A 21,780-nucleotide genomic window follows, 5' to 3' on the forward strand; every position below is an offset into this window, starting at 1 on the left:
TGCTGCATGCACCACCCCCTCCTCTACAAAGGAGCGCTGAAAAGCACCAATCTACAAGCTTGCAATGCGTCGCATGGTTAAGTAGGCCTACAGTTTGTGTCTTGCGTTGCACAATGTGTACAATCAGAAAGGACGACGTGCTGTAATAATTAGGCTTTATTCCAGACTGCGGTGGATCACATTCACATCGGAAGGCTGACTTCACACAACTGACTGTGTATGTGACCGCTCACACACTGTGACACACCCACCACCAGTGGATACGTTCCATTTCCAAATCCTCGAGGCGTGTATTTTATAACATAATCATTACAACCGTAACGCATAACCATAATATCATGTCTATTTTCAAAAACTATTTTTAAAGTTGAAAGGTTATATATATAGTGTAGCGGCCAGCTATGGGTTTAGCCAATGGGACTGTCTTGGGGGTGGGACTCCCGGGACGGAGGAGTGAGTGACGCGGCATGTGAGCCTGTGAGAGGCTGTGTTGGTAGTTAGGTTGAGAGAGCAAACCTGGCTAGCATGTACACACACAAATGCTGTGTTTATATGGATGATTGTTGAACTATAATAAAGAGAGATCTTTATCATTGGAACTACGTCTCTGCCTCCGGTTCCTGGGATCGTTACAATATATATAATAAAGCTCGGGTCCTGCACGGGCAGTTCGGGTATTCTGCATTTCAGATACCCGAACCGAGATCCGCAGCTTTGAAATGGAACCGACCCGTTCCCCGACGGCACGTCAATATTTTGCACCCGACCCGGGTCGGTTCCCGGGTCGGATCTTGGGTATTCGGGTCCGGGTGGAGAGCTCCTTAGAGGTCAGTGCAGTGTGTTGAGGATGCAGACCTCCTTAGAGGTCAGTGCAGTGTGTTGAGGATACAGAGCTCCTTAGAGGTCAGTGCAGTGTGTTGAGGATGCAGAGCTCCTTAGAGGTCAGTGCAGTGTGTTGAGGATACAGACCTCCTTAGAGGTCAGTGCAGTGTGTTGAGGATGCAGAGCTCCTTAGAGGTCAGTGCAGTGTGTTGAGGATGCAGAGCTCCTTAGAGGTCAGTGCAGTGTGTTGAGGATGCAGAGCTCCTTAGAGGTCAGTGCAGTGTGTTGAGGATGCAGAGCTCCTTAGAGGTCAGTGCAGTGTGTTGAGGATGCAGACCTCCTCAGAGTTGACCAGAGTGTAGGTTTGGTCTTCATGGAGCTTCAGTACGGAGGTCCAGCTCAGACCCAGGCTGCCGGCCACGCGCATGTCCTCCTCGCTGCTGTCTGGGATACCTGACATGTCAACAAGCACAAAACACCACATCAGCTTTAGTCTACATCCAATAATATTTGAACTAAATTTGAAACAGTGTAGTGTCTCAATAAACTAGTAGGATCACAGTACAGGTAAACCTTAGCATTGGTCTAAAAACAATATACTATCAATCAATAATGTGTACATTGAAACTAAAGGATGCCAGGTATAATTAATTAACCTAGCCATAGTCTAAATAAGAAAGAAATAACATTTTGGGCAAGAAAAACAAAAAGAAGGTGCAGAGGTGCAGCTACGGGCTGAGGTTGAGTGCAAGGAGGAAGGGGTTGAATGTACTCTAACGTACACGCAGGTGTACAGTAGTACATGAAGTCCCTGTGGTGTTGCTGTGGAGCATGTTGTGATGTGTCTTGACGGCTAACAGTGTCATGAACATCGCCTCCATACAAACCCCTCCCCCGGTGGACTTACACCATTAAGGCAAAGGCACACATGCATGGTACAGCACACTCATTCACAACACAGGTGGCAGCAGATGTATTACTCTGGCTCATATATGGTAATTATTTGACCTTTTCTCAATATAATACAGTATCAGTCCAAATAGTCATTATAGAGATTTTTTTTTCTCTCTCTCTTTTGAAATATATTCTACAAGCATTGTGAGCTTAATTTAAATCTCCCAAACTCTAACCTGAATTATTTTCCTAATTGTAAGTATAACTCCCCAAGATCTTTTAAAACCATGGTGGCGCAGTCGGTAGCGCTGTCGCCTCACAGCTAGAAGGTCCTGGGTTCGAATAGATTCCCGCTGGGGATGCTGTGGGCTCGTTCTCTGCTCCGCGTCATCAGCGCCCATACCCTAGGTGAGGTTGGCAAAGGGCCTTTCTGTGTGGAGTTTGCATGTTCTCCCCGTGTCCCCTAGGGTAGGTAGCCTCAGAAAAAAAACATGCAGCAATCCTGGTCTCTGACTGTACTGCCTCCCTGTGCTCAGCCGGGGAGGGGTTAAGGAACTGGTTGGAATAACGTGTTCCTTTCCTTCCACGCGTTACGTCCTACCAGGGAAACTCCCTCTGTCAGCTGAAAAGAAGTGGCCTGCTCACTCCTCATGCATTGAAGGAAGCATGAGCTCTCCCAGGTTGGCAGAGTAGCACCCAGGATTACAGCTGGCACCGGGTGAAAAATGGGTGTGATATAAATTGAAGGGGAAAAAAACAACTTGTGAGGACCAGGAGAATGTCTATTTCTCAGATTTCTGCCATACTTGTGAGGTATTGACCGTCACAAATATAGAAATACAAGTACCAGTACAAGTACAAGTACACACACACACACACACACACACACACACACACACACACACACACACACACACACACACACACACACACACTGCCTTACCAATTACAGTGTCGAGGTGACCATCGAACGCCTCCTTGTGCGAGATGACCATGGGAACCTCACGGCCGGTGAACAGGTTGCGTGCGGTGACCTCTGTCAGCGTGTCTGTAGGGCAGAGGTCAGGGGTCGTGAGAGACAGCAGTGCATCGACAACAACCACCCACTATAGAGACAGAGAGAAACCTGAGGGAATCCCAATTAAAACTCCCTCTCTCACATCCACCCACACATGCTGCGTGCGCGCACACACGCACGCACACACTGTAGCACAGTTCCTCGTCGCTGTCGGGTGAAAACCACACAGTTATTATGTCTATGTACCTTTTATGCCCATATATGGAGTTTATGCAGATGTCAGAACACAGTGTGATGTCAGAACAGGCCAGCTCCATATTGTTTTACTGTATGTCATTGTATTGTTTTTCTGTACACTTTCTCAAAAAGAAAAAAATATTGTACTAGGCGGGGAAGATGTAAACATCAGCTAAATTGTATGACACAAATAAATATGCCGGGAGGCTAAAGATAAAAGAAAAGAAAAAAAAAAGAGCTCGGGCAGAGGCTTTTGTGCTGGTTCTGGACAACCGTCGATTCGATGGACTTGACACCGGGCACTGCACTCCCTGTGGTGGTGTGGAACGCGTATGTCAAATTTGAAGTCGATGGGGCGAACGACTCCAGAGTTATGTGGATTACAGACATATGTACTGTACACACACACACACACACACACACACACACAGACGTTATGCATTTATATTACTAGACTGGTGCCCGGCTGTAGAGCACAGAGTCTGTGACGATGGAAGTTGGAGATCCATTCCCCACCCGGCTATGTACTGTAGTACCCGTTGTACCCGTGGCAGAGTACCCGTTCCACCCAACTGTGTCTGTGTCCCTTTTATGCCCATATATGGAGATTTCTGTATCCGTCTCTCTGTGTCCCTTTATTCCTATTTATGGAGTTCTGTGTCAGGCATGCCCAAATTAGAAGTCGGTGGGGCGAACGGTTCTCGAGTTACGTGGATTACGTACAAAGACTTGGTGCATTTATAGATAGGATAGAACAACATCATATTAATGTAAGAAAATGTTTAGTCAGGAATTCTCCTTTAAAATAATATATAATCTTCCACCATTGGTGCTAGAAGTACACCGTACCTTTGCCTGGCTGTAGGGCTTTCTCCAGGGCAGAGCGCACAGCGCTGGTGCCATGGAGCAGCCGGTGGGAGGGCAGGATGGCCAGGTACGCTGCTCCATAAACAGCCTCGGGGGAGGAGGTGTAGGCAGCTAGTGTCTCCCCGGTCTCCTCACCCTTCACCTGGGAGAGAAACACATGCAGAGAGAAAAACATCACTCAGCAGCAGCCAAGGATTCCCCGTCTCCTCACCCTTCCACCTGGGACATAACTCTGGTTAACACAATGCTGTGTACACCCTCCAACTGTATAGTATACTTTTCTGTGCCAATAAAGCTCCTTTGAATTGAATTGAACTCTGGCAGGCAGTAAACAGTCGCCCGGTCTGTAAATAATGAATGTTGCTCGAGGGGTTGTGCAATAGTTTTGTGGAATGATGCGAGGGGTTGTGCACTATGTTGCTTTCTTCTTATTACTGGTTGTGCAATATAGGGCTGTCAATTACTGTAATAATAATAATAATCTTTATTCAGAGCAGTTCGAAATGCTTTACATACGTAAAGTAAAAAAAAGAAAAGAATCACATAAATGTAAACAGCAACTGTATTATGAATTAAATTTGAATGAATTATTGGCCCATCAAAGTATTTGCACAGCCTTAGGAAATGACCACCAGACTCATGGGCTGTGCTTCTATAACACACATGTATTGTAATGAAAAATAAATCAAATACTTTGTTATGGCAGCTTAGCAGGTGACAGAAAGGGGACCTTTTCCCCTCAACGTCTTAACTTATACCTTAAGAATTGGTGTGGCCCAGTAATACTACTACGTCGTTCAGGTTGTGCATTTATTTTTGTATAAACATAGTAAATCATGTCCAAGACCAGACTACCTTAGCCGAATGGCAGGATTTTGAATTGAGCATGGAGCAGGTTTTAAACATGTTTGAGCAGGCAGGGTCGCACGGACAGACACAGAGACACAAACTGCATGTTTGCTCCGTGTTTCGAATGCGCGGCAAAATGCTTTCATGTTATTATTTATTTTATTGCTGCTGAGCGGACGGGTCTAAGCAGAGCGTGGGCCGTGGAGCAACCGGTGCGCAAAATGAAAGTGAGCGACGGCGAATCAACATGAGCGAATGAGCGAGCGAGACAACAGCGAGGAGCGGCACTCCGCTCACATGCTCCGTTTGTTTTTAATCATCAATATTATGGAGAAATAGTGTGCAACTGATTCCCTGACAACAAGAATGATTTTAAATAAATCAGCTGCGCACTAGCCTCGGTCCCAGGCTTACTTATCTGCGAAAAGAAAAGCCTGGTCACAGCGTAAGGCAGAGAAGCTATCGGCGGAGGTATCCTCCGGAACATCCGTCAAATGTATTTCCCCCGGATACGATATTTTCCCCACCAATCACAACACTTGTTTCATTCGCGGAGAATGTAAACTGATTTGTAAAGCATCAACGTCATTTCCTTGGGCAATACTTCCGCTAAAAATCCCGCAACTTCCGCTGATAGTCTTTTCAGCGTAGGTCTTGCCCAGGGTGGCTGCGCACAGGATTCTCTGCCTTTTCTCTCTCACCTGTTCCGCCTGTCCAGACTCCAGAGCATGGGGAGCAATTGCGGAGCATAGGAAAAGCATGTAATTGGCTGTCATTCGACCAATCACGAAAACGTAAGGAGAAACCCTTACTTAACGACTCTTGACTCTTTGTAGGCTCCCTGGTTATGCGAGCTAATGCGCAAAAAAGGTTTGCTCCGTGGAGCACAGGTCTCCTCCGCCAGGCCGGGTTGCCAACCCAGGGTGCTGCCTGGGTTGGACGGGAGAAATCATAATTTGTACGACAGATGCTGCATACTGCAGTGGTACTTCCCGATTCGGTTGTCTCTGTCAGTTCTGACGAGACAACAGACATATACCGGTACTTATAGTCCGGCAGCCGACAGGCTTCTTTTGTTAAAAGTAGGAAATTTGGTATATAGTATTTCTTATTGGCCTAAAATATTGTCTATATACATTCATGAATCCACTTGCTGACCGGCTGTCACTATTGGGCTATTTTTATAGGGGTTTCTTGTGACCCTCCCATTACCATCCTATGGCAGGCAAAAATGTCAAACTTTCCTTTTGCTTAAGTAGCATGTGACATGTCAAACTAGGGGGTTTTCATGATTCTGAATCCATTCCAAGCATTAGTTTTGCACAAAAAACACTCCTTGGGCTAAAAGCAGCCATAGCCACTTGCCCAAATGTGCCCAAAATGTGCTGACCTCATCACATTTGTGTGCATTTTGAGTGCATTTTGTGCAAAACTAATGCTTGGAATGGATTCAGAATCATGAAAAAACCCTAGTTTGACATGTCACATGCTATTTAAATTTTTGCCTGCCATAGGATGTTAATGGGAGGGTCACAAGAAACCCCTATAAAAGAAATTGCCCGATAGTGACAGCCGGTCAGCAAGTGGATTCATGAATGTTTACAATATTTTAATAAAAAAAGACCTTATACTAAATTCCCCACCCCATAACCCCGGCTGCAGGACTATTAGGCGTCACCAAAGAGACTACTAATGTCATGGGACACCGAAATAGACAGAGCATAAATTATGCTTTTCAATCCGACTACTGTTCATTATGTTTGTTCTTAATGAATGTGTTACACATATACTTAAAAGAAGAGAAGGAAAGACCTAACTTATTCGAGGACGGCGGGTGAAAAGAAAAGGAAAGGGGCGTTGAGATGCTAAATAGATATGTTGTTAAACTGACAGATGACAAACACGTACAGGCTGTGGATAGAGAAGCCTTGACATTATTAAAGATGTAAAAGGAAGCCTAGCTTTCCCCCCTCTCCTAAATGGCCTCTGGGCCCGTTTTTAATTACCTATTCCTCTTGGCTTTACACCTGATTTATGACAAACCCCTTCCTGCACACGCACACTCAATTTCACCCATGCAAATACACACACACAGACACACAAGCACTCACACAATTTCATCCATACAAAACGCACGCACGCACACACGCCTCGTTGCCCTTTCCTCTCCGCCAGAAATATGATAAGATGTTTTAATGAGGAACTGAATAAGTCAACAGTGAAGGCAGACTTCTAGAATGGGGCTTGATCACAGAGTACCTTCCTGCTGGGCTTTCAAAGCCTTTTTCTCACTCTGCCGGGGAAGAAAACAACACCTTGGAGAATAACACCTTTAAACAAGAGCTCAATAGAAACGAATTCAGGGTGAGGGTTATTGTTGAAAATTGCCTTTATTTTATTTTTTTGGCTCACATCTTCGGAGCAACTACTGTATAAGGCCAGTGGGGACAAGTAACTAAGTACATTTACTCAAGTACTGTACTTAAGTACAATTTTGAGGTACTTTTACTTTACTTAATAAATACATTTGATAATTTTGTTACTACTGTAGTTGCTTTGCACACTTTATTACAAAACGGAAATAGCAGGTCTACAGGCAAGAGATAGCAAATGTACAAGCTCACAACGCGTGTCGATGTGATGCGTGGTGAACTTGTAGATCTGCTCATTTCAAAAAAGGTTGACACATTTTGAAACCTTAAACACCTTCCCGAGACCATTAGGTTTTTATGGAATCTACAGGTGAGGGGACTCATTAGGTCCACTGGCAAAGCCTGACCAGAGCCTTTTGTGGTGATTCTGGACAACTGGGTATCTGACCGACTCGACACCGAGCACTGCACTCCCTCTGGTGGTGTGGAATGCCTGTGCCAAATTTGAAGTCGGTGGGATGAGTGGTTCTCGAGTTACATGGATTACAGACCCACCACACACACACACACAGTGTAATCTCTACACCCCCACAGGGGGTGCAGTGCCCAGTGTCGAGTCGGTCGGACCCACGGTTGTCCAGAACTGCCACAAAAGGCCCCTGCCCAGACTGGCCTGTTCTGACATCACAGATATACCCAGGCTCTGGACCTGATCACCCCTAGATCTCCATAATGGAGCTGGCCTGTTCTGACATCACATCACTTGGAGGTGGAACGCGTGTGTCGGTGGGGCGAACGGTTCTCCAGTTATGTGGATTACAGACGTACAGAGACTTGGTGCATTTATAGTTAGATAGGATAGGATGTATGGACAGAGAGAAGGAGAGAGAGAGAGAGAGAGAGAGAGGCTCTCAAGCTACCTTAAGCTTGAAGTCAAAGAAGCATCCGGTGCAGTCGCCGATCCAGTTGGCCTGCATGGACTTGACCCCGTACCACTCTGGGAGCTCCGCCAGCGCGTCCAGAAGAGGCTGCAAGGACGGACGGACGGACGACACACAGGTCAGACAGCTCACTAGTCCCCTTTTTGTTTCTTTGTTAAAGACAGGAGTTAGAGATTAGAAAAGAAGAAAAAAAAAAGTTGTCGCTCTACTTGCAGAGTGAACAGGAGAACAAACTCCTAATCGTCTGTCTGAGTAATGAGTATGTAGAATAAAGTCCCTGCCTCGTTCGTTTTCTCCCCGACTGTGGCTTTTACAGAATGACAGCCAATTTATTTGGACAAAGCAGCTGACTGGACCGGGTCACATTATGCACACTAAGCTCTACTGAGTCTACTCAACCCACTTTGCTGGATATCTCAAAGTAACTAAATACATACTGTATGAAGCTCTCTTTCTTGTTCTCATACAGTAGACTGACAGGAAAAAAGGAGAGAGAGATGGGGAGTGACACGCAGCAAAGGTCGTCAGGATCGGGAGTCAAACCCCCGACCAGGGGGGCAGTCAGCCAGATATTTCGTGAAGCCTCATTTTAAATCGGTAGTTCATATAATGGCCTGTTGTGGCGCTGGACTGGACCCAAAAAGCCCCATAGCTCCATAGAGGCCCATGTATTTTGGCCCAACTTCACCTAGACTGTATTCCCTTAATAAACATGGTCATGAATATTTTCTTCTTCCAGTCACTAGTTTAAAGTCTCATTTCTAATGTCATAATATTCTTTTTGGAAAATTATGGTCCCATTAATTAAAATAATGACCATAAAGTCGCGTATGTTCTGAGGGGCGTGGCTACCGTTACCGTCTATGATCGGGATTCCCCTCCCACTCAAGAGTCTTCTCCTCCCACTCGAGTCAAAATAAAAACCAACGGAGAAGAAGGGGGGAAGTCCCGCCTCGTTGTCTGGGCAGCCAATGGCCAGCTGGACCCAAACGGAGCCAGCCAATGGCCAGCTGGTCCAAAACGGATCTAGAAAGATGGCGATTTACAGTGCATGGATTTCAGGCTTCATTTTACGTTCATGTTAGACCCGGGGAACGCTTTGTCCATATTTTTTACAGTCTATGCCCCCGACACGCTACACCAGCCGTCCGGGCCTGGCCATCTCTTCCTCTGTCTGTCACATTTTCTCGGAAAGAACACATTGTTGCTGTCAGGCAGAAACCTTTTATCTCATTTTTTCTTAAATTAATTTCCTACTTTGACATACAATAGTGTAACACTACTAAGACGCCAATCTACAAGCTCACAAAGCGAAGAAATTATGAACAATTTTGAAAAGGAAGGAGTTTATGTCTGTCTGTGAGAAAGAGCTTGTGGCTAAATAACTACTTTGGATACAGTATATTGGAACAGTTTTGGACATACAAGGTTTCACACAACCGTTGTGACATGCTAATGGAGAGGATGGTGTGTGAGGTGAGCAGCAGGTGACAAGAAATATGTACACACATTTCCAGGTCAACACTGGGTCGTGAGGAGTCACCGTGTATGAGCGAGTGGAGTGCAAATGGGTGATTATGTGTGAAATTGAACACGTCTGTCATCTGAAAATGACTCTGTGCATCTCATACACTGCTGCACCACATCATGTAATGGACAGTCGTCCGAGATTTAGAATGGGGTCCTTTTATGTTAAGGAAGAAGTTCACAGATGAAGCCCAACAGGACTTATATCAGCAGCTACTGGACAAGAATCACCTCTCCTTATTATATAACACACCAGCACACATTTACCACACGTGCGCACACGCACACACACACACACACACACACACACACACACACACACACACACACACACACACACACACACACACACACACACACACACACACACACACACACACACACACACACACACACACACACACACACACACACACACACACACACACAACCAATTAGAGTGATTTTGCGCCGCACACTCAGCCCTAACATCCCTCCTCGTTTCTTCCCCTGCCCTCTCGCCGTTCTTGGCTTCCTCTCTCTTTGAGACCTCCCTCCCTGCTTCACACCTCCTCCTCCTCCTCCTCCTCACAGTAAATTAGACTCACAGGAACACACTGTGCACTGTGTGCCGGGCAATAGTTGCCAGATTTTGTGAGAGACATTTAAGCGTCCACAACTACGAAAACAAGTTTACCACTTATTTGGACAGACTATTTGAAAATAGCCGATCTACCAGATCTGCACCTGTCAATATGTATTTACAAGCAAAGAAAAACAAGCTTAAAGTCACTTACAATAAGCGGACATGGCAACACTGATGCTTGGCCTAGATTTTGCACGAAGCCAATGACACTCACAGGTTTGGGTTGTGTTGATGATGTGCAGTAACTCATCCAATTGGCGAGATATCTTGTCCGTTGCTCCCTTCATTAGAAATTGATCATCCAAAAATAATACGTCGTCATTGACTTACAAACGTTGCACAGTGAACCATGTCTCAACGTCACCATTAGTGCATAAGAGAGTGCAAACAAAGCTGATTCTGCCAATGTATAACATCACAAAACCCAGAACAGCATTTAAAAACACAAAATGTGCCATGTTGATTTAGCTATTTGAATTACGAAAAATCATATCATTTTGGCCAATCACAATTTGCGTCCTCACTTTTATCTGCCCCTAGTGCCCCTCAACAAGACCCGGACTGGATAGATGGATGCGGATATCGATCTTCAAATTGTAAAATGAACAGTAAGTTCGCTCTCGCACGCACACACACACACTCTCTCACACACGCACACCTCCCACCTCCCCCCCCCCCCCCCCCCCCCCCCGGCTGGGTGGGTTTCGTGGATGGGCTGCGTGGGTGAGTTGCATGTTTATTTTAATGATCAACGATTATATTCTGGCTTGGATCAATGTAGGATACTTTATGTTCTTATTTATTGGTATCACTATGAAAGCAATTTATTAAGGTTTAAAGGATTTTTAGTTTTTACATTATTCTTTTTTATGTTTTATTGTTACATTATCTACCCACTTAAACCCTGGCATCCGTATTGTGGTGAAAGCTTTTGCTGAAAGTAGCAGATCAATAAGCTCAACATAACAGAACATATACTAGTATAGAGCCCTGAGGGTTTAGGTGGTTAAATCTAGTGTTTTGCAAATCACGTAGGGGCCTACTTGTAATACCCTCACGGCCCACCAGTGTCGCCCCAGCCCACAGGTTGAGAGCCAGTGCTCGAAACTGCAAGCCATGCAATTATGGTGAGACCAGATATCGTCTGGGATTTTGGATATCATAATACCTCAGCCGTTTCGGACGCGGGGCACACCTACAAGCTCATAGCGCGCCATCTGCTATTTTTCAATAGCTAAAGTATAAATAAGGCTTAGTTAAAACACCAAAAGGGTTCCCGCCCAAAATGGGCTAATACAATATCAGTTACAATTGGGGTGGTTGTATTTTGTCTCTCTGCTCTTCTATTGAAACATTTAGATCCTGTCAAAGGTCATGTCTCACCTCACAGGCTGACACAAATTTTGTCCTGATGGTCAAGATTCAATTAATCTCCTGCGCAAGCAGGCCTGCTCTATTAGCTCAAAATGTCAGCACTTGTTCAGGAAAAGGGTTCAATTCCAGGGTAAAAGTGTAAAGTAACATAGTTCTGCTTCAAACCTTAATTTAAACTTTCAAGTAAAAAATAATAATAGTTTTTATAACAGCAAAAATAGTCGCATACACATGAAGCTCAAGCCAGGTCATACAGTGCATGGTTCACATCACAACATCCAAACCAAGGCTGGATGTGTAATTCACATTCATTGACATTTCTACTGGGGATTGACTTCCAAGTCTTTGAATAAATTAACACAGACATCTTTAATGCCTCTCGTCCTTTAGTAGACCTGTACTGAACAGAGTAATTTCCTTTGGGAGTGAACACACTCTTATGAGTTTATAATCTCCATTCTCCGCGGTACAGTTAGAGACGGGAATCCACAACAGGAATGGTTGACTCAGTGACTCCATAAGGTACAGTACGCCTCAGAGCTTGTCGATTCCTTTCATCAATAGTATTGATAAAAGGAATCTGGTATTGATTCAATACCAGATTTTTTTTTACAGTTTCTGTGACCGAACAATGTAGACACAAATGTCACGCATCTATGGCTATACTGCTGAAAAGGACAATATAATAAGGAGTGTTGTATTTATGTTAAATGTGCTGTAGTTTAAGTGATATGTTTTGGTAAAGATTTAAAGCCCTATTCAGATAGTAATCATTGCTAGTATAGATCTTGTTTATATTCAGTAACACGGGCTCCCTCCAGCTCTTCAGTAAACAGAAAATATCAAAATACACTTTCAGATGGGTTGCCAATTTCATCCAATCAGAAGAGGGAACCTTTCCATTTCCAATTTTGTATCACAATACTTTTGACCAAATACTTCAATATTGTGATGGTATTGTGGGGATGACCATTTGTGCTTTCAATAAATGTTTAGGCAATGATATTTTTCAATAAATATTTAGGCAATGATATTCTTTGATAAATAATCAAGGCAGGTGGATGTCCAGGATTCAAAATCAAAAATAGCAACAGTAGCAGATCTGTATGGGCAGATTTAATTGCGGTTTTCGAGTTTGCAGATTTGCTACTTTAGATAGTTTGTGTGACACCGTAGTATGATCAAGTAGGTCATAACTTTTCGAAAATACACCAAAAAACCACGCAAAAATATCAGAGGTTTTTGACAGTGATGATATAATAACATAAGTGGGTAAAGCATCATTTTCTTCATGGATTTAGCTGCAGGGTGCAACATTTACAATAATCGATGATTTTATAAAATAATTCTCGCATACTTTATCCCTATTTTGTCAACACTAGAGACACAATTTAAATTAAAGAAAAAATAAATAAAATAGTGGATCTACAAGCTCCCAACGTATCCCAATGCAACACGTTGGGAACTTGTAGATCTGCAATTTTCAATGTTTTTGTGTGACAAAAATGATGCTTAAAGGGTTAAGCGATTCATTGATATATATAAAAAAAGCATTCGCTAATAATAGCATACAGGACGTAGCGAATGCTACATCATCATACATCGTCTGATGAACAACTGAATTCATGCGATGGTTAGCCGATTTGCTCGTCTACATTTTCCGTACATTTCCCTTCATTGTCAATGGCATTTAATGTTTACGTCAATTTACGTCATATTTGAGGCACATATGACCTAATTTCTCCTTTCATTGTCAATGGAAAATATTAGACGTGTGTGGACAAAAGCTGTATATAGATACAAAAATTAAACTGGCTTCTTAAGTTCTTGATTATTGGAAATGGAAAGGTAAAAAGTAATCAATAGAATGGATAATGGATAGTTGCAGCCCCCGCTCCATGCTTCAATCATCTTGCCTAAGAAGGCTGGCTCACTCTGTGCTTATGTGTTACAGTGTTACATTATGTATGAAGCCCATGCAATGCATAACCTTTACACGTGTACACGTTTATGTATTGGCACAGAAAGTGCATGTGACGTTTCCACTTGGATGACTGCTGTGCATCTCAATGGGATGTGAGAGGGTCATTTCACCTGAGACCTGAGTGCCTGGTGGCTCCAGCATCTCATCAACCTCTCTGCAGTGATGGAAAGAAACTAAGTACATGTACTCCGGGTACAATATCACAGTATTCTTTACTTTACTGGAGTATTTCCAGTTTTCAATACGTCCTACTCGACTACATCGCACTACTTCCATTACTAGTTAATTAATTTATAGGTTTTTAGGGCTTTTTTGCTTTTGACAGATTGGCAGGAAATGGGGAGAGAGATAGGGGGGGAGGGGGGGGAAGACACACAGCAAAGTTCGTTGCGATCAGAGACTCGAACCTGACCGCTACGCTGGCCCAGGAGACTCAAACCTGACCGCTACGCTGGCCCAGGAGACTCAAACCTGACCGCTACACTGGCCCAGGAGACTCAAAACTGACCGCTACGCTGGCCCAGGAGACTCAAACCTGACCGCTACGCTGGCCCAGGAGACTCAAACCTGACCGCTACGCTGGCCCAGGAGACTCGAACGTGACCGTTACGCTGGCCCAGGAGACTTGAACGTGACCGTTACGCTGGCCCAGGAGACTTGAACGTGACCGTTACGCTGGCCCAGGCCTAATTATTATTATGAAACCACTTCAGACCAATATACTTTGGCAATTTGAAAATAGCTGATCTACAAGCTCACAATGAGTCGCAAACTGCCTGCCTGCCCTGCCAATATACTTTGGCAATTTGAAAATACCTTATCTATGAGTTCAGAATGTCGCAAAGCTGCCTGCCTACCTGCCTGCCTGCCAGCCAATACACTTTGGCAATTTGAAAATAGCTGATCTACAAGCTCACAATGCGTCACAAAGCTGCCTGCCTGCTGGCCTATTGGCACTCTCCAAATTTGGATTGGACCCAAAAAGCTGGCATCGGTCAGGTTGTAGCCTGCATGCCTGCCTGCTTGGGCAATTTCACTTGGCTTTTGTAAACAAAAGGTGCACAGGGGAGATATGAAAAATAACTAATAACGCAATTTAATAACTCAATATGCATAATGGAAACACAACAAGCTGAACATTTTTCAACATGAAGATGATTATGACGATTATGCAAAAACGTATTGTGATTATCTCAAATAATTGTGATTATGTAATAAATTGTCATAGGGCTATACTGCCTGCCAGCCAGCCTATCTGTCTGCCTGTCAGAATATCAGCCAGAGAGTGTCTCTGTGTTTTCGCCACCACATGGCCGGGGGAGGCCAGTCTCGTCTCTGCGGTGGTGATTGCAGAGCTGCTGCTTGCTACTGAAGTGGCAGCCTTGATTGACGTCACAGGAGTCTGTTGATGCCAGCTCAACAGACTTGACAAAGATTACCGTAAGTCTTTGTCAAAGGAAACTAGTCTAAGTGAGTGGCTTGATTCACACAATGAATATTCCATTATTCAAATATATATACACCGGTATTTAAAATGTAAAGAAATAACCACATTTTCGACTGTAAAAAGATTAGAAAAGAAAACTAATAAATTAGGTAACACTTTCTTGTTACATTTCTCTGAACTGTACACGTTAATTTGACTGAATAAATGGTAAATGGTGCATTTATATAGCGCCTTTATCCAAGGTGCCACACACACACACACACACACACACACACACACACACACACACACACACACACACACACACACACACACACACACACACACACACACACACACACACACACACACACACACACACACACACACACACACACACACACACACACACACCTTGGCATAATTGGTGGTCCTGATGAACCACTGCTTAAGCAGCTTGTGCTCCACTAGAGCCCCAGATCTCCAGGAGCGCCCACTCTCATCCACCTGCTCATCAGCCAACACGGTGTGATCCACTGGATCCCAGTTCACCAGAGCCTAGAACACACAACACAACACATACTGTACATATTGTATTGTAAGTTGATTTACATTACAATCTCTAATTAAGCATTTAGCAGACGCTCATATCCCGACTTATCGCCTAGCACGCGCGTGCAATTTTTTTTTTACCACATTTTTTACCTAAATTGAACACAATCAACGGCCAATAGACTTTCATATAGGGGAAACCGAGTTGGCCAATCACAGCGGGGTTTTTCTAACTGCGGTGGGATCATAATAACCCATCACGGACATCCAAGCAGAAAAAAACCCCAAAACAGCCAGTCAAAGGGGGTGACATCACAGATCTGTGAGAGCAGAGGTGTCGCGTCGTACTCACCATATATAGGTGTGACGCCCATGGCAATACCTCTCTGCCAAACAAAAGACGATCTACAAGCTCACAAAGCCTCGCCATGTGAGGCGCTGTAGGTTGTACCAGCTCGTAAGCTGTTTTTGGCTAAAGTTCTTCTCAGAATAGGGATGCTAGGGTTCAAGTGGTTAAGGTAAGGTAAGGTAAGGTAATTTTATTTATAGAGCGCCTTTCAAAACAGTTGTTACAAGGTGCTGTACAATAAAATAAAAGGAATAAAACAAGAACATCTCAATCAAAAATAAACCAACAATGAAATAAGAAACAGAGCAGCAAAGACAGTACCTAGAAATAGATAAGATAAAACAATACATAGAAATCACTGGAGCAAGCCAAAATGTTTACGGTACAAATGCGTTTTCAGTAGCTTCTTAAAGATCTCAACAGACACAGCGTTTCTCAAGCAGAGTGGTAAATCATTCCACAGCGTAGGTGCAACAAATTCGAAAGCTCGATCTCCTTTGGTTCGCAGCTTAGTGGCGGGGATAATGAGAAGACCTTTGTCTGAAGACCTAAGTTGTCTCATATTCACCTTGGGGTGCACCAGTTCACTTAAATAAATTGGGCCCAGCCCATGAAGAGATTTATAAGTAATTAATAAAATATTTAATTTAATTCTGGAGTCGATAGGAAGCCAATGCAAGCACAGGAGTGATATGTGACCTCCTTTGTGTGTTTGTTAGCAGTCTAGCAGCCGCTAGACTGATGTCTGACTAATGTAAAACAAATATCCTATCACACAAATATGTGGCTGTAGTATAACTCTGAGAACGCCCTAGGGGTCCCGCCGTCCCGGACACCCTGTTGAAGACCCTGCCCTGAACTACAGTAAGGCATGGCATTAAATGCGCCGATTTAAATCAGCAGTCTAGACATCTGTTCCCCGCTGATTACGACTCAAAGATTTGGCTCATGGCCAGCATTCTGAATTTTCATGTCCTTCAATCAGCTACAGCTAAGCTGGTCCCCTTATCTTCTCTGTGAACATTTCAAAAGTAAAAAGTTCCAGCATGTGTCTCCACGGGAGGCGGTCTTTTTTACGACACCCTTTTAGCCTTTTAGCCGTCCTACTGGGCCCTACTGGGTCCAACTGGGCCCTAATGGGCCCTACTGGGTCCAACTGGGCCCTACTGGGTCCTACTGGGCCCTAATGGGTCCTACTGGGTCCTACTGAGCCCTACTGGGTCCAACTGGGCCCTAATGGGTCCTACTGGGCCCTACTGGCCCTACTGAGCAATCAATCTATGCATGCAGGTACAGATGGACAAACCAGGCAGTGCCAGTGGCTACGGATCCAAGTAGGAAAAGAGATAAAATAATAATAATAAATATGATGAAGTATAAATAATAATAATAATAATAATAATAAATACGATGAATTATAAATAATAATAATAATAATAATAATAATAATAATAATAATAATAATAATAATAATATTAAATACAATGAAGTATAAATATTGATAATAATAATAATAAATACGATGAAGCACGCACGCACGCACACACACACTCTGTATACGCACGCACGCACACACACACACACACACACACACACACACACACACACACACACACTGTATAAGCATGCACGCACGCACGCACACACACACACTGTATATGCACGCACGCACGCACACACACACTGTATACGCACGCACGCACGCACGCACACTGTATACGCACGCACGCACACACACACACACACACACACACACACACACACACACACACACACACACACACACACTGTATACGCACGCATGCACGCACGCACACACGCACACAAGCACCCCACTCCTCCCCTCCCCTCCCGTGTCGGACTATTGTCCCGTCTAACCTAAGGGGTGTCTAACCTAAGGGTAACCTGTCTAACCTACGGTTTGTCGGACTATTGCGGGAACTTCTGTCTGTCTAATGTCGTGTCGAACTGTTGGAGTAAAAAGACGGTATTTCAGACAATAGTCCGACAGTGTCGGACCATTGTCCTGTCGGCTAAAAGAGTGTCGGAAAAAAGACATGCACCCGTCTCCACAGTGGGTGAAGCTGAATTTTACAAAGTGTGAATGGAGTTTCTAGGTGAAAGTGATTTTTTGAAGTGCCACTATCTGCCTATAAATGTCTCAAATTTGAAAGCACTATATTTCTAAAACTATGAAACATTTCAAAGATTCCTTTTCAGGCACACATGTCCACCGTAGGATGAACCTAAATAGGTTTGAATGGGGTTTCTAGGTGTAAGTATGTAGGACTAGTAGTGGGTGAAACGTTACAATGGTAATATGTTGTAAAACAATGAGTAATGGTAATATTTAGTGGTTTTCACTTTTACAACAAAAAAAATTAATATCATATAATATAATAATTCTTCTTAACTGTGCACTTGCACGACAGCAAACCTATTCATGGGGAACATTCACCAAAAGCAGCTGATCTACAAGCTCACAAGCTGTCATGATGTTGTGCAGCCTATATATTTTGGTTATTTGATTTTATATAGTGCTTAAATTAGTCCTTTAATCCAGACCGATACAAATAAGGCAACATAAACCCATAATAATTGAATAAATCTGGAAAACATCATTGGTTTGTGATCAGTTTGACTGCTTAATGAACAGTAAAGACATCAGGATTAGGTTAAACCTGGCTGTTAGCCTGGTCCGGAGCAGGCTAAATCCAAAGCATTAGTTTCCATGGTAACTAATGTAGCATCACTTTCATGAAAGCGAATCAAGCCTCAACATATCCAGGTTAACTGGTTAAATTAATCTGGCAAGATCAACCAGCTTTCATGAAACCGGTTAATCACTGATCCAGGATATATTAAGCCAGGATATGTGTTAAAGCCCGGCTTAATCTCTAATCCAAGTTTCGTGGAACGGGCCCCAGATCAACAAGCTCACAACGTTGTCGAATTGTGACTCGGTGTGTGCTTGTAGATCTGCAATTCTTTTGTCGGAATCCAAGTTAAGTTACTTTATCTCTGAAGCCAGGTACCGTGTGCATGTCTCCTATGTAGTTTTGTATTATTTTTCGGTACTCCGAATTCAATTCTGTGAAGTTTCTCAGAGAGATTTCAGGTTTTTTCAAGAGTGTCTTTCATAAAACTCCCTCACCAAACCCATATAGACCTTGTATGCGGCTATATGGGTTAACCCATATAGACCCATATAAGCCATCGGTGCCCCACCAGACTTACCTCTTTCTGATAAGCCAGTCCTGCGTTGAAGAGCTTGACAAACAGGTACTGGGTCCACCGGTAGTAGTCTGGGGAACAGGTGGTCACTTCCTGTCAGATAGAGCTGTGGTCAGGACAATGGCATAGTAGGTAGCTACACACACAGGCCCACCTGTACAGTATATAGTAGGTAGCTACACACACAGGCCCACATGTACAGTATATAGTAGGTAGCTACACACACAGGCCCACATGTACAGTATATAGTACATGGTAGGTAGCTACACACACAGGCCCACATGTACAGTATACCCTTGCTGTCCCTAGCTTTTTTTTCCTCCTAAAATTAACATCACCCTACTTGAACTTACTAGCTAGCGTCACACTAAACTGACTAAAGCATCTAAAGTAACAGATCCACTAGCTCGAAATGCGGCGCAAAGTGATGCTTTTGAGCTTGTAGATCTGCGCATTTTTGATGTTTTTTAATTTGAATCCTATATTCTGAGTGTGCGGAGCTTCCCTTTATTTTTTTTATTATCCCTCATGTTCCCTTTGTGGCTCCAGCACCTCACTTAAGTTTTTTCAGCAGATGAGTGGTGGTTCTTTTTACATTTTTGTCTGAATTTGAATCCTGAAAAGTAACAGTTTTGGACATATGGGGTTTCCACCTGCCAGAGACGATTATAGTTGCTTTCTGGCGGAACCTTGTATGTTAAAAAAAATTATACCATGGTTGAGTGGTGCAATTCCCCCCCCCCCCCCCCCCCCTTCTCTCTCTCTCTCTCTCTCTCTCTCTCTCTCTCATTAGCAGGCAGCAGGCACAGCAATACCCCTCTCTCTGTTTCTGGCGCACCCTACTGGTATTAATAAGTCACATACTCTTGCTCACTGATACAGGTACACACACAGGTACACAGGTACACAGGTACACGGACATTGCTGGTTGTAGGAGTGGTTGCACCACTCAAAAAGGTCACAACTTGTAAATACTGGATTAAATATTTATAAAACCTAGAGAAAGCTTTCGAGATTTTCAAGTGGGCCCTGATTGAGCCAGAAAAGCTGGGAACCACTGACTGAGCAAATATTGCCGATCTACGCAATGCGAGACAATGACGGCTTGTATTCAGAATAAAATAATTCTGAAGTAATGTTTTTTGCTACGAGTTTACGTGGGAAATGGTCATTCCGAATGAGTGTTTACATGGACGATACTTTTAAATCCCACCATTTCATTCCGCAGCAGCTTTGGGGCTGGGAAGGCTTCTGATTGGATAGGGGCGGGCATATATGTTTAGGTCTTTACGTTTCCGCTGGGAAGGTGATCATCTCATTTTGTACTTTTCTGATGCGGCTCACGAGGCTATTATTGATTTATTTGTGCTTCGTCTTTGCACAATGCACGTACATTGTGTAAGAGGCAAGAGCTGATCTACAGGCTGACAACGTGTCCCATCTGTGGTCTTGTACATCGCATAATGTTATCTGCACGACAACATCGTGCGATGAAAGATAATCCAGGCTTGAACCCATAGAGACAGAGTTATTGAACTTGTGGCTGCCGCATCCATCTATGTCCGCATCGTCATCATGGCATGGCATTAAATATATACCGGGCGCAACACTTTAAGCTGTATACCAGAGAATAAATAATTGGGTGTTTAATTGCAGCTCCTCATCAATGCAAATTGCGCAAGCCGTTATGTTTCATCGACGTTTAGGTTGCAACTTGGAATAGGCAAGATATATAATAGTTTAAGGGGATAGGATAGATATGGACATTATAGCGATAATAGCGTATGCTTGAAACTGTGTGCGTGCGTGCGTGTGTGCACATGTGCATGTGTGATCACTGATCAGCGGGCTGACAGCATTGGAAGCGCCTTGAATTTGGAGCGCCTTGGAAATGAGCATGCTCAGAAAGACCAGAATGAACTTAAATCCGAATGAGGGTATACATGAGTCCAATTTTCTCGCAATCGCATTCCTCATCGGAATAATTCGGTCAGTTACATCAGAATAGTTTTTTTAAATCACATTGAGCATTTTCATTCGGATTAAAGTTTTTGTAGGTGTTTACCTGACAACTTTGAATAGGATTTAACTTTTATTCTGAATTAAAAGGGGGTCTCAGTCCTCATGTAAACATACTCATTGTGAGCTTTACAAGGTCTCAGATCTAGCCCCGCCCCCTACCCCTACTCACCCGATCCCAGTTGAAGCAAAGCCCCAGGCTGTCAAGCTGCTCCCTCATGGAGGCGATGTTACTGCAGGAAGGGACAGGACAGAGAGGCAGCAATGAGGATCAAATGTGACAGAATAAATTGGACAATTTATCGTTGCTGTCGGGTTAAAACATCATATGTCCAAAACTGGTACTTATCAGGATTCAAATTCAAAATAGCAGATGTACAAGCTCAAAACGTGTCGCTCGCGCAGCGTTTCGAGCTTGCGGATCTGCTACTTTCGATGCTTTTGTGCGACGCTGTAGTATAGAGCGATTCAGAAACGGGTCCCATGGTCGCAGGCAACGTATTCCCTGTAGGCAGAGCCGACATAGCTGTGTTGTAACACTGCACCTCTTCTACTACAGTGAATGGAAAAGTGACTGATGTTAGTCTGCTCAAACGTTACTCTTTTACCTGCTTTTTACTAACACTAACTTTATAAAGATGCCCAGAACATCGATGAACCCGTGTAGTTTATGGCTGCTCCAACAGTGGT

General features: G+C 43.8%; 1 protein-coding gene across 2 annotated transcripts in view; it reads right to left on the bottom strand.

Annotated features, from left to right (window-relative positions):
* The window catches only part of lars2 (leucyl-tRNA synthetase 2, mitochondrial), a 69,252-nt gene that overhangs the window by 25,855 nt on the left and 21,617 nt on the right, over positions 1-21,780 (bottom strand). For both annotated transcript variants that reach the window (XM_083760564.1, XM_083760563.1), the window contains exons 5-11: positions 21,263-21,323; positions 19,075-19,164; positions 15,351-15,494; positions 7,980-8,087; positions 3,821-3,980; positions 2,660-2,764; positions 1,160-1,275 (exon numbers count right to left, since the gene is read on the bottom strand). In XM_083760564.1, the coding sequence (XP_083616690.1) occupies positions 1,160-1,275; positions 2,660-2,764; positions 3,821-3,980; positions 7,980-8,087; positions 15,351-15,494; positions 19,075-19,164; positions 21,263-21,323 (784 nt within the window). The remainder of the gene's footprint in view (positions 1-1,159; positions 1,276-2,659; positions 2,765-3,820; positions 3,981-7,979; positions 8,088-15,350; positions 15,495-19,074; positions 19,165-21,262; positions 21,324-21,780) is intronic.

The sequence above is a fragment of the Protomyctophum parallelum genome, assembly GCF_964188405.1.
Source record: "Protomyctophum parallelum genome assembly, chromosome: 3".
NCBI lineage: Eukaryota > Metazoa > Chordata > Actinopteri > Myctophiformes > Myctophidae > Protomyctophum > Protomyctophum parallelum.